General features: G+C 62.2%; 1 protein-coding gene and 1 long non-coding RNA gene across 15 annotated transcripts in view; one reads left to right on the forward strand and one right to left on the reverse strand.

The window, feature by feature from the left end:
- Positions 1-452: 452 nt before the first annotated feature.
- ANKRD11 (ankyrin repeat domain 11) overlaps positions 453-13798 on the reverse strand; it is a 164886-nt gene continuing 151540 nt past the window's right edge. For 10 of the 14 annotated variants that reach the window (XM_036833917.1, XM_036833913.1, XM_036833914.1 and 7 more), the window contains 6 exons: positions 7330-13775; positions 5047-5145; positions 4832-4975; positions 3364-3456; positions 3032-3194; positions 453-1407 (listed from right to left, as the gene is read on the reverse strand). In XM_036833917.1, coding sequence (XP_036689812.1) covers positions 1244-1407; positions 3032-3194; positions 3364-3456; positions 4832-4975; positions 5047-5145; positions 7330-13775 — 7109 coding nt within the window. In that variant the 3' untranslated portion in view covers positions 453-1243. Of the gene's footprint in view, positions 1408-3031; positions 3195-3363; positions 3457-4831; positions 4976-5046; positions 5146-5226; positions 5810-7329; positions 13776-13798 lie in introns of those variants that run through there. The other 4 variants (XM_036833921.1, XM_036833922.1, XM_036833919.1 and 1 more) reach the window with 3 other exon arrangements.
- Positions 4923-5746, forward strand: LOC118885306. The gene is made up of 3 exons (XR_005017482.1): positions 4923-4992; positions 5211-5273; positions 5656-5746. It is a non-coding gene; the product is annotated as an uncharacterized LOC118885306 (long non-coding RNA).

Consider the following 13798-nt stretch of genomic DNA (forward strand, 5'->3'; position numbering starts at 1 on the left):
CTGTGCGCGCCCTCCTCGGAGAGGAGCACAGACCCCAGGTCACGCTGGGCTCAGATCGCCGACTCCTGCCCCGCGAGCCGGTCTTCAGGCGGGACACGCGTCCCAGGTGGGGACTCCCACGTGGCAGCCCCACGGGGAGTCGGGAGACAGTGGTCCCTCCACAGCCGTGCCACCCAGGGGACCTGCTGCCCCAGCACACGCCTCGCCTGTCTCCTGCCCACTCTGATGGGCCCTGGGAAAGAGCCTCTGGGCAACCCCTGCCGTCCCGGCCAGCAGCCCCAGTTGTTGAGTGGAGGGCAGGAAAGGGGGGCGGGGGGAGTATAATTTGTTTCAAAATTAAAAGCTACTCATTTGGTAGGAAAAAAGTGGAAGACACTGGGATTTGCAGGGCGGGAACCCTTCCCTCACAGCCATGTCCACCCTCCTGAGGGGCCTGTCGTGTACAAAGAGCATTTAATTAATTTATTTATTTCTTTACACATAACTGAAGTGATGTTACAGTACATAAGTTATTTACAACTGTGCAGTAATGTGTTGCAAAATAAATTATCTAGAAGGCAGCAAAAGTACATTGTGAACGTGTATAAAACTGTACAGCGTTTACGGGTACACTTTTTATATGATTATTGGCTCTGTAGTGTTTCAAGTTATGTTCTCAGAAAGAGAAACAAAATGCCCAAGATTAAAGGAAAAAATATACAAACCACGTGGATTTGACTCCATTAAAAACACAACCCGGAGTCCTGCCTGCGTGTCCCTGCGAGGCGGGCGGGCGGCGCAGCCAGGCCCTCACCCGGCCCGGCGTCCCAGCCCAGGTCTCAGGCCGGCACCGTCGGCAGCTTCGTGGCGACAGGACGCAGCCGGCCCGAAGCTCTCCCCACCCTCCGACCCCAGAGGCCGCTGTTGGTGAGGGGTGGACGCCTTGATTTTATTCTCTTTTGTCGATCAGAAATGGAACAAGGAATTTAAAAAACGCTCTCCGTCCCGCAGCTCCTGAGATGCCCGTGCAGCCGCCGGAAAGAGCCCGAGTCTGCCGTGTCCGTGCCCGCGTCCCCGGCTCCTCGTCCTCCTGCGGCGGCGGGTGTGAAAGAGCCGCGTGCCAGGGACCCAGCGCGGGCTTCTCCCTGGGTGTCCCCCCCGGGGACGTGGTCTCCTCCCACCGCCCGGACTCGGCGGCGGCCTGGGGGGCTCGCCTGTGACCCGGGCAGCTGCCCCAGCGCGTCAGGCTGGCAGGAGCACGAAGTCATCGTTGACGTCGACCATGGGCACGTAGAAGGAGGGCACCTCGTTCACACACAGGGACTTGTGCCCGGCGGGGTCCAGCTCCTGCACCTTCAGCTGCCACTCCATCCTCTGCACAGCGTTGAGGGCTGCGGCCTCGTGCTGCTGCCGCATCAGGAGACACGTCTACACGGGAAACGCAGCAGGTGAGGGGAGGGGAGGCGAGAGCCCGGCCGCCCCCGCACCCACTCCCCCTGCCGCAGCGCCTCCCGGGAGCTCGGGGCAGGGGACCCATTCGCACTCTGGCCTCAGGACGACCTCCGCGTCTGGGTCTCGTCCTGCACGGTGAGTGGCCTTGCTGACCACACACGGGTCTGTCTGTCATCCCTGCTCTGTGCCCCCACCCCTGGGGGTTTCACCACAGCCTCTAGTCGGAATTTATAATAGCTCTGCTCTTCTGTTTTCATTTTCCATTTATCTTATTTATGGTTGGTAACATTGGCTTCATTTGCATTCACAGTGGAAATTATGCCTTTTAGAAATGTACTTAGTTGTTAAAAATTAATGTTCACGTGTTTACTCTTAAGCGGGTACTAAGTAAGGTAAACAGTTATACTACTAAAGGCGTACTCTGTATTTCATGTTAAGAAAGGAGAATGTTGAAACTGAAATAATGACGGTACCTGGGTTACCAACAGCATGTGGGGGGTGGGGTGGGGGGGTGGCGTTTGGGGTACAGGCGGGCGACACAGAGCACAGCGGGCGGAAGACCAGACTTCAGGTGAACAGAGTTAACGACGTGACAGTGTGCATCTTATTTTCTTAGATGTACACACAAGCATGTAGGGCCAGGTATCACAATTTCTGATTTGCTTAAAATAGTTGTTTAAAAAAGTGCTCTGGAAACAAGCCCCACGTGCTCCAGCGGCCAGCCGTGTCCTCCTCGGCATGCCTGGGCCACTTGTCATCCTCAGGGAGACGTGAGTCCGGCTGCTTTCACCTCATTTAAAGTGTTACATAGCGTTTCCATCTCTTGACTAAATTGATGGGCCGCTGGGTTTCCACCACTGTACTGAACTGTACGTACCCCCGAGTTTTCAGTGACTAAAATGAAACTCTTTGTTAGGCTAAACCCCGTGACACATGACCGGCATGTCTGGAGTTGTCCCAGGGCTGCAGGAACTGAGGGAGGGCAGCCTGTCTCCCGAATAGGACCTCGTCCACGCTGTGCTCTGAGACCAGTGGCCACGCGGGTGGCCGTTTTGTGCCCCTGCACTCTCCGTACTTCACCAATTCCTTTTTCTATCCATCTTTTTTTCTTATTGGTTTGTAAGTTCTTGGCATGGCACATTATGGAAATGAGACTTAGGTTGTCTTTGTAATGTACCAAGTCTAACTTTAAATTATTTCTCTCTTTATAGGAAAGTTTCCCGTGCAGCTCCCTTCAGGCTGGCTGGTGGTGGGAGGAGTGACCGTGGGACCCCCGAACGGTCACCTTGGAGCTTGTTAGAAACGCGGCCTGGGCCCGGCCTCAGCTGGGCCTGAACGCCCTGTAGGGTGGTTCCTCTCTGCTCTGGCCTCTGGCCTCCTGGCCGCCCCTCTGGGTGCGCTGCCGCAGTGCCGGAGGCAGGGTCACTGAGGCAGCCCAGCGTGGGAGCCTGGGTCACGCCTCCATCAGCTCCACGCAGCGGGCCCTGCCTCCTGGGGCTTCCCGGGTGCCGGCTTCTAGGTGTTAATTCTGTAACGGGCACGTCACTGCCGGTCTCTGTTCACAGGGGACCCCGGGTGCAGACAAGGACTTGCTTCTTACTTGCTAATCTCTCTCTATCTCCCCCCCGTCCTCTGCCCGCTGCACTGGTCAGCACAGCCAGGGCAGGGTGATGGGTGGATGCTGTGACCTTTGAGGAGGGCTCAAGGTGGGGTCCCACAGAGGTCTGACCGCCAGCTGGTGACAGGAGCTGCTCCCCGCACACCTGGACAGGAGGGAAGACACTCTAAGAGGCAACATGGGGGCGGGGAGGCCTCGGCTCCCTCGCTGCCAGCCGGGCTCAGGGCGAGTCTGAAGCTGCCTCCTCCGAACACGGCCCTGCCGCCCCCGCCCAGAAGAGCCCTGGCCCCGCCGCCGCCGCCGCCGCGGCTTACCTTCATGCGGTCGTACTTGTCGTCCACGTCCTGCAGCCACGAGATGAACTGGCGGGCGTTGAACCGATCCCGCACCGACTTGTTCTCATCGCCCTGGCGGGAGAGTGAGGCACGTGTGGGCATCGGGAGGGGTGGGCCTGCCTGGCACGTCAAGCCCCGTGTCCCCCGGTCAAGGGCTGACCAGCAGGGCCCTCCCTCCCCCACCAGCTCTCCAGGCCGTGACTCGGGACCCCGGCGGCGCCTTCAGGCTCCCCTCTGTCTCCTGGGGAGGCCCCAGGGCGAGCCGGCGAAGGTAAAAAGCGGCAGTGACTTTCTTCTTTGAAAGGACGTCTGGGAGGCCTGGGGTGGCTGCAGGCCGCCCACAGCGGACTGTGGTTTACAAGCAGGGCAACCTCGGGAGCAGGAGGTCCCCACAGGCTCCTGCCGGGTGGGTCTGCAGGGCCTCCCGGGTCTGGGTCTCGGGGCAGGAAAGTCTCTCTCTCGCCCAGCCACACGCAACCACCTGCCTGGGGGAAGCCCAGGCCCCACGACAAAGGGGCTTGAGGGGAGGAGGCTGCAGCCTGAGAGTCCTGTCTCCTTGACATTCAGAGGAAACGCAGCAATCCCTTGAAGGTGAGCAGATTCTTTTTCTTTCAGATGCAAAAAAGCAAGACTTCCACCCAATACTTCCACCCAATCCCTAAAATACTTTGTGGACAAATGTTTTTGCTTTAGGGAAAACGCGTCACTATGCATAGTATGTTAAACGTAGAAGCTTTTACAGATGTATCCTTAAAGGTTACACGTAAGACTCTTTAACGCACTAAAAAGAAATAAGGTTTAACTGAACCACCGTACGTCACCACGCGGCCAACCTGGGAATGCTGCTCAGACACCCAGGGGTCCATGTGATCCACCTGTGGGCCTGGGGTCACTAGGGGCCTCTGTCAGGAGGGAACTCAGCACCGAGGCCTGGCCCAGAATGACACGCTCTGGGCTGATGGGCTGAGAGTCACAGTGGCTGCGGGGTAGGAGAGAATATCAGGGAGGATGGGAACCGACTTGCTTTCTGCACATTTTAGATCTCCGTGTGTCAGCGGATGGGTGGGGCCCTTAGGGGCACAGGTGCCACGGGGACAGGGGTCGGCTGGGGAAGGGTGTGACCTCATGGGACAAACACAGCCCTGGGGGCGGAGGGAGGCGGGCTGGACTCTGGAGTGGACAGACGAGGCACACCGTGTGCTCCAACTGGTGGGCATGCCCTGGGCCCGCATGCCCGTCGGGGGCGGCAGCAGCACGGTGGTCCCCAGCGTGACAGCCTCTCTGGGGCCCTCGTTGAGGAAGCCCTGGTGCAGCAGCTCCAGCTGCTGCGCGTGCAGATCGCACGTGAGTTTCAGAGGGAACTTTCAGTAGAGTCCCAGCCCGTGACCCCAGCGCCGACCCGTCACCCGGCGGGGGCACGCCCCCCCCCACAGGCCCGGGCACCCACCTGACTCTCGAGCGGCATGTTGTACACCTCCGAGTCCAGCAGCATGGTGCAGGCGCTGAACGGCACCGCCTGGTTCGCGATGGTCCTCGCCGCCCGGCAGTGAACCCGCAGGATCTCCTGTTCGCAGGAGACGATCAGCTTTTCCTGGAGGAGAGGAGCTGGTGAGCTGAGACCCACCCGGGCCGGGTGCCCTGGGCCCGCGGCCGCCCGCTTACCCGCTCGATGCTGTGCTGCAGGCGCAGCTTCCCACGCACGGCCTCCTGCTGCTTGAACAGCTCCTTCAGGGGCTCCGCCAGGGAGGGAGGGGGCGCGATCTGCGGTCACAGGGGGAGACGGGGGTCAGCGGGGGCCGTGACTCACCCCGGCTGCCAACTCGCAGGAGTCACCCCGGAGACCACAGTCCTGTGAGGACGCGCGAGGTGCTGCCTGTCCCCAAGAGTAGGTGAGCGAGCGCCCGTCCGCCCTGCGTGTGGCTGTGAGGAGGGCGGGCGGGGAGGGGGCGGCAGAAATGGGGGAGGAGGCAAGGGAAGCTAAGAACAGAGGGCATCTGCACCGCGGCCCTTGTGCGGCCAAGAGGGGACGGAGGAGGGGCAGGGTGTCCTCTGTTTACCGCGGGCTTCACGCACCCTGAGTAACTGTGAGACCCAGTGGGACACAGCTGCCCAGAGGCCACACGAACAGGACAGCTGGGCCCGCCCATCTTCCCAGGGCGTCAGTGAGGGAGAGGGCTCGCCCGGGTACCACCCCCAGATGCCGGAGGCCACCCTTGAACCCGGGAGGGCGCTTCTCCCGGGAGAAGAAGCCGGTGCTTCCGAAACACACAGGAAACGTGTCACGTGTCACAACAGCACCAGATGGGCTGGAGCCTCTCGTGGGGCCAGGAAGCGAGAGCGTGTTCAGGAAGCACGGGACTGCCGAGGAGCCCCTGGTGGCCGAGGCCAAGTAGGGTGCGGTGGCTCGTGTGGCCACGACCTCGGGCTGGAGGAGAGGAATAAATAGCCCACGGTACAGTGGCTGCCTCAGACAAGACCCTCTGAGGGGCTGGACTCGAGGCCCAAGCTCAAGGTACATGCTCTCTTCCAACTTTTCGTCTAAGATTATCTCAAAACCCGAGATGAAACCACCCAGCCGGGTCTCTTTGGCTGCACGTCCTGCCCATCGTGCCCCCAGGGGCCAGGGCGCTGGCCTCCCCTTGCCTCTTGGGCGCCTACAGTGGTCTCTGTACAGGGGTCTTGTTTGGGGCTGTTGTGGGTGTGAGGTCACCTCTGTTTCACCCTCCCCGGCTCCGGAGGGTGTGGGAATGAGGCCTCGGCCTGCCCTCACCCAACAGCCTGGGCCTGGCTGCGGGGCGACAGGCTGTGAACCGGAGCCCGCCTCTAGAAAGGGCTGAGCTCCAAGAGACACACAGGCTGCTGCGGGGTGAAGTCGGGTGGCGGGGGTCCAGGGGGAGGCAGGAGCACAGCGTTCTCTCCAGTTTCCAATGCTCTATGGTGGCCACGGTGCTGTTTGTCTAAATTTTAGTTACTGAAACCAAACAGCAAAAGTCTCACTGACCAGGGATCCCAGGCCAGGTTCCTGAGTCCAGTGCCTCGCGCTCCGCCTCTCTGCCTGGGAACAGGCAGCGCAGGCCGAGGTCTGACAGCAGGACCCACGCGTGTGACATAGCCCCACGGAGGGGGCCCGTCCCGGGCGGCACTGACAGCCATTACGGGGGCTTCTCCCAGGCCCGACAGACAGAACAAGCAGAAAGCTGGGCTTTTCCTCACGGGGTGGGGGTGGGGGTGGGCTGGTCAAACAATGAGGCTGGTCTGCCACACAGGTGTGGGTCGGCAGCACCTGGGGAGCATGGCGAAGCCTGGGGGCGGGGGCGGCTCTGGGACCACTGAGCACAGGTGGCTGAGATCAGCTTTACTGGCCGTGACGCCTGTGCCTGCTGCTGGGGCGGTGGGGGGAAGGGCAGCACGTGCAGGATGTGCGCTCCCCGCGTGACTTTGTGTGCCAGGACCTGCCAATGGCCCGCGTCCGGGCGTGAAGAGGGGGTGGGGTGTGCACGGCGGGGCTCGGACAGGTTACATCTGCACAGACGTGGGGCGAACCACCCAGGGGAGGGGGCACGTGAACAGACGGCCGAGAGGCGGGGCGTGGGCCTGACTGGGCAGGTGGTGAAGCCTGGAAACCCAAGGAAGGACCTGCTTTGAGGAGGCAGAGAGTTGCCCTCAGGTCTCTGGGGGAAAAGACTGGGGTCTGGCCTTGGGTTGGCAGCGTGGGGCCGCTGGGGGCCAGGGTTGGAGTCTGGGGAGCCCTCGGGCTGTTGAAGGGGGTGGAGGGAGCACTGAGCCAGAGAGGGGGCCAGGCGTGCCCCACGTGGGTGGAGCCCGGGTCAGGCGAGGTCCAAGCATGCGGACTGGGTGGGAGCCGACGCGGGGCCGACGGGGAATGCCAGGGAGGACAGCGCGGTGGGCCCTGGGCCTGGGGGCGCCCCCCAGGCAGGCACTCACCACGGGGATGTGCAGCTTGCTGAGCGGCTTGCCGTCCAGCAGGTAGGAGCCGGTGTAGGTGACGTACTCGGCGTAACACTGGGGCGCCTGCGGGCTGATGTAGCAGAGGATCTTGCGCTTCTCCTCGATCTTCTTCCTGATCTGCAGGTACTCAAAGTACGGGTTGGCCCTGTCGCTGTGGTAGGGCTCGATGTCGTCCAGCTTGATGGCGTCCACGATGGCAGCCAGCGTCTGCTGGATCACCTCCCGCGTCTGACGTGTGGACGTGTGCATCTGCTGGGCCAGCTGCTGGCTGGAGCGCTGGAAGCGGCGTTTGCGCGGGTGCTGGGCCTGCGGGTCGTCGTCCTCGGAGCCGCGGCTCTTGGCCCTGGGGGTGGGTGCGGCCGCGGGCTCCTTCTCGGCGGGCGGCGAGCTCTGCTTGTGCTGGTTGGCCAGCATCTGGGCCCGGGTCCTGGTCATGCGCTGGGGGATCTCCTCCACCTTAGGCGCCTTCGGGGCTTCGGCTGTCGGTTTGGGTTCTGGTTCGGGGGCTTCGGGCTGGACGCCGTCCGGAGGCCCCTCGAGCCCGGCACCGTCCTGGGGGCCGGCCCCCTCCACTGCGCGGGCCTGGGCCGAGCCGTCCCCGGGGGCGTCGGGAGCACCGTGGGGCGTGGCTGAGGGCTCTGGGCCCGCGGCCTGCTCGTCCCCACTCCCCGGCGGATGCTGCTCCGAGGGGGCTGGCGTGGGCCCGCGGCCGGGGGCGGGGTCCTCGGGGGCCCTCCCCTCCGGCCCAGCCCCGGCCTCCACCGTGGCCTCGGGCAGCGCGGCGGGCTTCGGCTCTTCCGGGGGCTCGGGCGCAGGCTCGGTAGTGAGCCGGGCGGCCGCCTGGTCAGGAGGCAGCACCAGCTGTTCATCAGCAGCTGCCACGGAGACGTCCCCGCCGCTCGGGAGCGTGGGGGTGTCGTCCAGAGGAACGAGAGGACTCTCTTCCACAGGCTCTGCTTCGACGTCGGAAACATCCTTCGTCTGGAGAGGAAGCTCCGGCAGCGAGAAAGGTCCCAGGTCGAGGTCATCTTCGGCGGCGGGGAAGGCACCGGGCCAGGGCACCGGCTCCACCTGGCCGAGGGCAGACAGGTTGTGACCACTTTCCAGGAAGTTATTCTCCAGGGGACCCAGGGCCTCCACCTGAGCCACGGCCGTCACGCACGCAGGCTCGGGGGGCGCGTCGGGGGGTGCTTCTGGGACGGACTTGCAGTTACTGAAGAAGGACTCCAGCCTGGAAGGAGGGGCGAACGTGGCTGGCTCTTCTGAAGCAGAGACGACGGCCGGCACCGCTTCCCCGGCCTCGTCCTTGACTTCCAGGCCCGGCTCGGGGACCGACAGAGGGTATGAAACGGGGGACACCGGGTAAGGGGGCTCCGGGTGGAGAGACTCGGCAGGGCAGAAATGTTTTGGGGACTCTGGGAATCTCTGTGGGGACTTCAGCAGGAGGTCCGACCCCACGGGCCAGCTGGCGGGGTTTTCGGGGGTGCCCCCAATGAGGCCAGAGGGGAGGCCCTGCTCCACAGTGGCGGGGTGCGCCCACTCGACCGGCTCCTCTGTGATGACGGTGCTGAAGGGGCCCTCGTCCAGGGGCTCCAGGAAGCTGGGCTCCGGGGGGATGATGGCCGCGGTGGCCTGCTGGTCCTCCGTGGCATCCAGGGGAATGCCAAGGTCAGGGGGAAGGGCTCCCTCCATGGACGGGGCCAAGAGCTCGTCTCTGTGTGAAGGGGGGGACTTTGTCGGTAAGCCAGAGAAGGCGCCCTCTGGGGAAGGGGTGATGTTGGCTGCGGCCGCAGGCGGGCAGTGCAAGGCGTCCGCTTTGGGGGAGGGGATGCCATAGTCCGGGGAGTAATACCCCGGAGACAGGCAGGCGAACTTCTCGGTGGGTGCTGGGGGCCCCGGGGCCTTGTCCTCTGGGTGCCGCCCCGGCGAGCTGTAGCTGGGCGCGGCAGGGACGCTCTGCTGTCTGAACAGCTTGTCCCCGAGTCCGAACTCTTCCTCAGGGGTCCTCCTGATGTCCACAGACATGGAGCGGTAAAGGTTCGTGCATAGCGGCCTCGTAGGTGTCTGGCCCGGGGTTTCTGAAACCCCGCTCGCGGCCACGGAGAACCTGTCGAAGAAGGAGGGCGAGCAGGCGCTGGCGGACGTGCTGGACACGGGCTGGGGGTCTGCGCAGTCGAACATGAGGTCGGGGTAGTCGTCGGCGCTGCAGGACGGGGTCCGGGGCGTGTGCATGGCCTCCTCGTAGCTGGGGCAGGACACCACCGAGGCGGGGGTGGGGACCCCGGTGGGCCGGCCGTGGTCTGGCCTGGGGGAAGCGGGCAAGACCTCTTTCATGTGGGGGCCCGCCAGCCAGTCTCGGGGGTCCACCACGGGTCCCGGGTGGGGCTTGTTCTCGGCAGCAGGGGCGGCGGGAGCGGGCTCCTTGAGCTTCCTGTCCTTCGGGGCAGGGTCCAGCCCCAGCGGCTTCTTCAGCGGGCCGTCCAGGCTTTTCTTCCGCCCGTCCTCGGCAGGCCTGGCCTTCTCCTTGAGCTTGGGGTCACCAGACCGGTGGCGCAGCTTCTCCATCTGCTTCATCCTCTCCTTGTGCCGTTTGTGGCGCTCCTCGATCTCCAGGTCCTTCTGGGAGAGCATCCGCTCGAAGCTCGTCATCATCAGGTCCCCATCGCCCAGGAGCTTCTCCCGGGGCCGGACGTCTTTCTTACCTGGGTCTCTGACCGGGAGGAGCTTGTCGTTCCCGTTGCTGAGCTTCACGGGGTCGCCCCTTTCTTTCTCCAGATTCTCCTTGACCTTCTCCTTCAGCTTGGCCTCGCCGAGCTTCCCGCCCTCGTCCTTGGGCTTGTCCCGGAAGGAGCCGGGAGGGTTGTCCTTGTCCCTGGCGGCGGGCTTGAGCTCCTCCCGGTGGTGCCGCAGGGGCCCGTCCCCGTGCCGGTCCCGGTGCCGGTGCTTCTCCCGCCGCCTCTTCTCCTTCAGGAGGGTCAGGGTGCTAGAGCCGTAAGGCCTCAGTTCCTTCTCTATCTTCTTGGCAGGTTCTCTTTCAGGATCATTTTTCTCCTTCTTTTCGGTAGAAAACAACTCGATGGTTTTCTCTAACTCGTCCTCTGCATCGGCCTTGATGCTGTAGGAGAGGCCGTAAGCGTCGGCCTCCAGGACCTCCTTCTCGTACGGGCCGCTGTCCTTCCGGCCGCCCGCGTCCTTGCAGTCGTCGCTCTTCTCTTTCTTCTCGGGCTTGTCCTTCCTGATCCGCTCTCGGTCGTGGCTCTTCTTGGAGGACGACGAGGCGTGCCGGTGCCGCTCCCTCTCCCGCGCCCGCTCCTCCGGGGGCTCCGGGAAGGGCACCTCCAGGAGGGCGCCGAGGCCCGGGTCGTGGCCGCGGTCCGGGAAGCCGTCGGACGACGCGTCGCTGCCCTTGTCGTTGGAGTCCTCGCGCAAGTCCTGCAGCGCCGCCTCCTCCAGCCGCTCCAGCAGGCTCTTCTCCGCATCGGCGCCCTTGCCCGCCTTCCTCTCGCGGCCCTGCTCCCGGTCGGGCCTCTCCCGGTGCCTGCTCCTGGCCCTCTCCTCCGCGGGGGGCCTCCTCTCCGCCTTCTCAGGCAGCTTCTGCCTGCCCCTCTTGTCCTGAGTGGCGTCCACCGACGCTCGGTCCTTCCGGTCCTTGTACTTCTCCGTGGACTCTCTGTCCTTCTTCTCTTTGTGCTTTTCCAAGGTTCGTTCTTTCTTGTCCTTGCCCCCGTCTGTGGCGCCCTTCTCCTTCTTCTTCTCCCGGATGTCTTTGTCTTTCTGCTTCTCCGCGTGCTGCCTGTCAGCCGAGTGCTTCCGGTGCCTGTCGGGGGGGTGCGGCTCCCGCCCGTCCTCCCTCTCGGGGGGGCCATCCCCCCGCCCCTCGCCGGCCTCCCCGACTTTGAATCCGCTCGCCGTGTAGTCATCTTTTTCATCTTCGCTTTCATCAGTGAATATATCTGCAATGTACCAGCTTTTCTCTTTGCCCTTCTTTTCATCTCTTTTTTCAGAGAAGTCCTCCGAGAGAATGCCGGGGAAAGTCTTCTCCCGTTTGTCTTTACCTTGGTCGAGAGATGCTTTTCTCTCTTTGTCTTTGCTATGCACATCTTTGTGCTTTTCCTTGGCATCCTTTTTCTCTTTAAAACACTTATCAAATTCCTTGTCCTTCTGACATTTTTCAAGGATCAGTTTCTCGTTTTTGTCCTTGTCACTGGACTTCTCTTTGTACTTCTCTAGCTTTAGCTTCTCCTTCTTCTCCTTCTCTCGCGCCGGGTGATGCCTCTCCCAGGGCTCCAGGCTCTTCCCGAAGTCGCACTCGGGCCTGTCCTTGAAGACCCCCTCGCCGCCGTGCTCCTTCAGGTCCTCGCGGTGCCCCTCCTCGGGCTTCGCGCGGCCGTCTCTGCGCTCCCTGGCGGCCTCGGGGGCCTCCTTCCTGTCGCGGCCGCCTTCCGCAGCCTCCCGCCGCCGCTTGTCCTTCTCGCAGAGGTAGCCGGGCACGGCCCTGGGCCTGTCGGCCGCGTGCTCCCTCCTCCGCTCCGAGCCCCGCTCCAGGCCGTCCCGGTCTTTCTTGCGAGAGAAGGTGTCCCTGTCAGGGCGCTTCTCCCGGGCCTTGCTCTCCCGCCTCTTCTCCTTGCTGTCCTCTTTCACCGTCTCCAGGATCAGCCTGGCCACGGACTCGCTCTTCATGTCCCTGTAGTCTGTCACTGGAGAGTCCCAGCTATCTTCCCCTTTGAAATCGAAGGACGAGTCTGACAAGTCAGAAAACCACCGGTCCTGGTCGTCAGAAAGACTAAACTTAGTGTCTTCGTTCTCCAGAAACTGGCTTTTGTTACAATATTCATCAAAAGCAGAATCCTCCCTGTACACTTTTTTGAGTTTTTCTTTATCTTTGTCCTCTTTGAAGGTCTTCTCCTTCTCTTTTGAAATTTTATCCTCTTTAAAGTCATTCTTTTTCTCTAATTTTGAGGGCCTGTCTTTGGACTTCTTCTTTCTTTCCTCTTTGTAGAGCCTCAGCTTTTCCTCTTTTGGAGATTTTTCCTTCAGCAGTTTCTCCTTGTCGGCTTTGCTGGAACGGTCCTTCTCCTCCCGGAAGGCCCTGCCCCCATCCTTGTTCAGGTCCCTGATTCTCTTGAGCGACTTCTCCTCTCTGGAGACCTTGATCATCTCGTCCTTAAAGAGCCACTCCTTCTCCTCCGACTTCACCTTGCCGAGCTTCTCCTCCTTCTTACAGTGGTCCCTCTCGTGCTTCAGGCCTTTCAGCTTGCTCTCAGCCGGCGCGTCGTCCAGCAGGACGGCCTTGTCTGCCCTCTGCTTGGACTCCTCGTACTCGTAGGTGAAGCTCTTCAGCTTCAGCTCCTGGCTGACGGAGCACAGCCCCTTCTCCTTGCTTTTGTGTTTATGTTTCGTCTTGTGCTTCTTGACGACCTTGCCCTCCTTGTCCAGCTTGGGGATGGCGCCGTCCCCGCCTGGATGGAAGGAGTTCCTCCTATCGGGCAGCGTGCCCTGCAGGCCGGCCCTCTTCCTGTGCTCCTGCCTCTTCCTGACCGGCTTGAGCGACTCCACGCTGGAGCCCTCGGAGGAGCCGTCAGACTCGCTGCTCAGCCTCGTCCTCGTGGAGTCTGTCAACGAGCTGACCTCGGACCAGGCTGGGGAGGAGATGGTTTTCCAGTTGTCCGTCCGCCAGTGCTTGGCGTGCGGATCCACGTGGCCGGGGTTATGCTTCTGGGGGGCGGAGCTGCCGTGGGACGAGGTGGAGGAGGCGGACAGGGAGCTGAACAGGGCAGGGTCCTTCAGCACCAGCGGGGACTCCTTGAGGCAGCCGGGGCTCCCCGCCGAGTCCCCGCCGTCCTCGCCGCTCTCCGAAGACTCGCTCTCGGACTCAGAGGAGCAGAACTTGTCGCTCCTCTTCCCAAACCGCACTTCTTTGCCCTTTATTTCTTTCTTTCGCTTCTTTTTCACTTTATTTTTTTCCTTCTGCTGCTTGGAGTTGGAAGGCTCCCGTGTTTTGCTACCAGGCAGCATCGTGTGAGCTGAGAGTCTCAGCTTCTCCCCGGTCCCCACGGCGACACCGACGTCCTCCTCGTCTGACGTGTCCGACAAGATGCGATGAGACGCCTTCTTTGGTGCAATCGTGCTGTTTTTAGTGTAACTTTTCACTTCCATTTTGGGTATAGAAATAAAACTATTTGACTTAGTTTCTTTCCTGTAATCCTTTTTCAGCAAGTGTTTGTCGTCCACGGGAGGGACTCTGTCCTGCTCGTCGTCCTCGTCAAACTCATACTCGTCCTTGACGGGGGTCACAGTTTTCTGGGGCTCCGGATTCTTAGTCTTGTGCTTCAGGCCCTTCTCACACTCGGAGTCCGTGTTATTGCCGTCGACTGAGCTGGAAGGTGCGAATGATGGGGCGTCGTCCTCCTCCTCAGAGCTCTCTGCGGGGACAGGGGGGAGGAGG

Source organism: Balaenoptera musculus, chromosome 19 (genome assembly GCF_009873245.2).
Source record: "Balaenoptera musculus isolate JJ_BM4_2016_0621 chromosome 19, mBalMus1.pri.v3, whole genome shotgun sequence".
Lineage (NCBI taxonomy): Eukaryota > Metazoa > Chordata > Mammalia > Artiodactyla > Balaenopteridae > Balaenoptera > Balaenoptera musculus.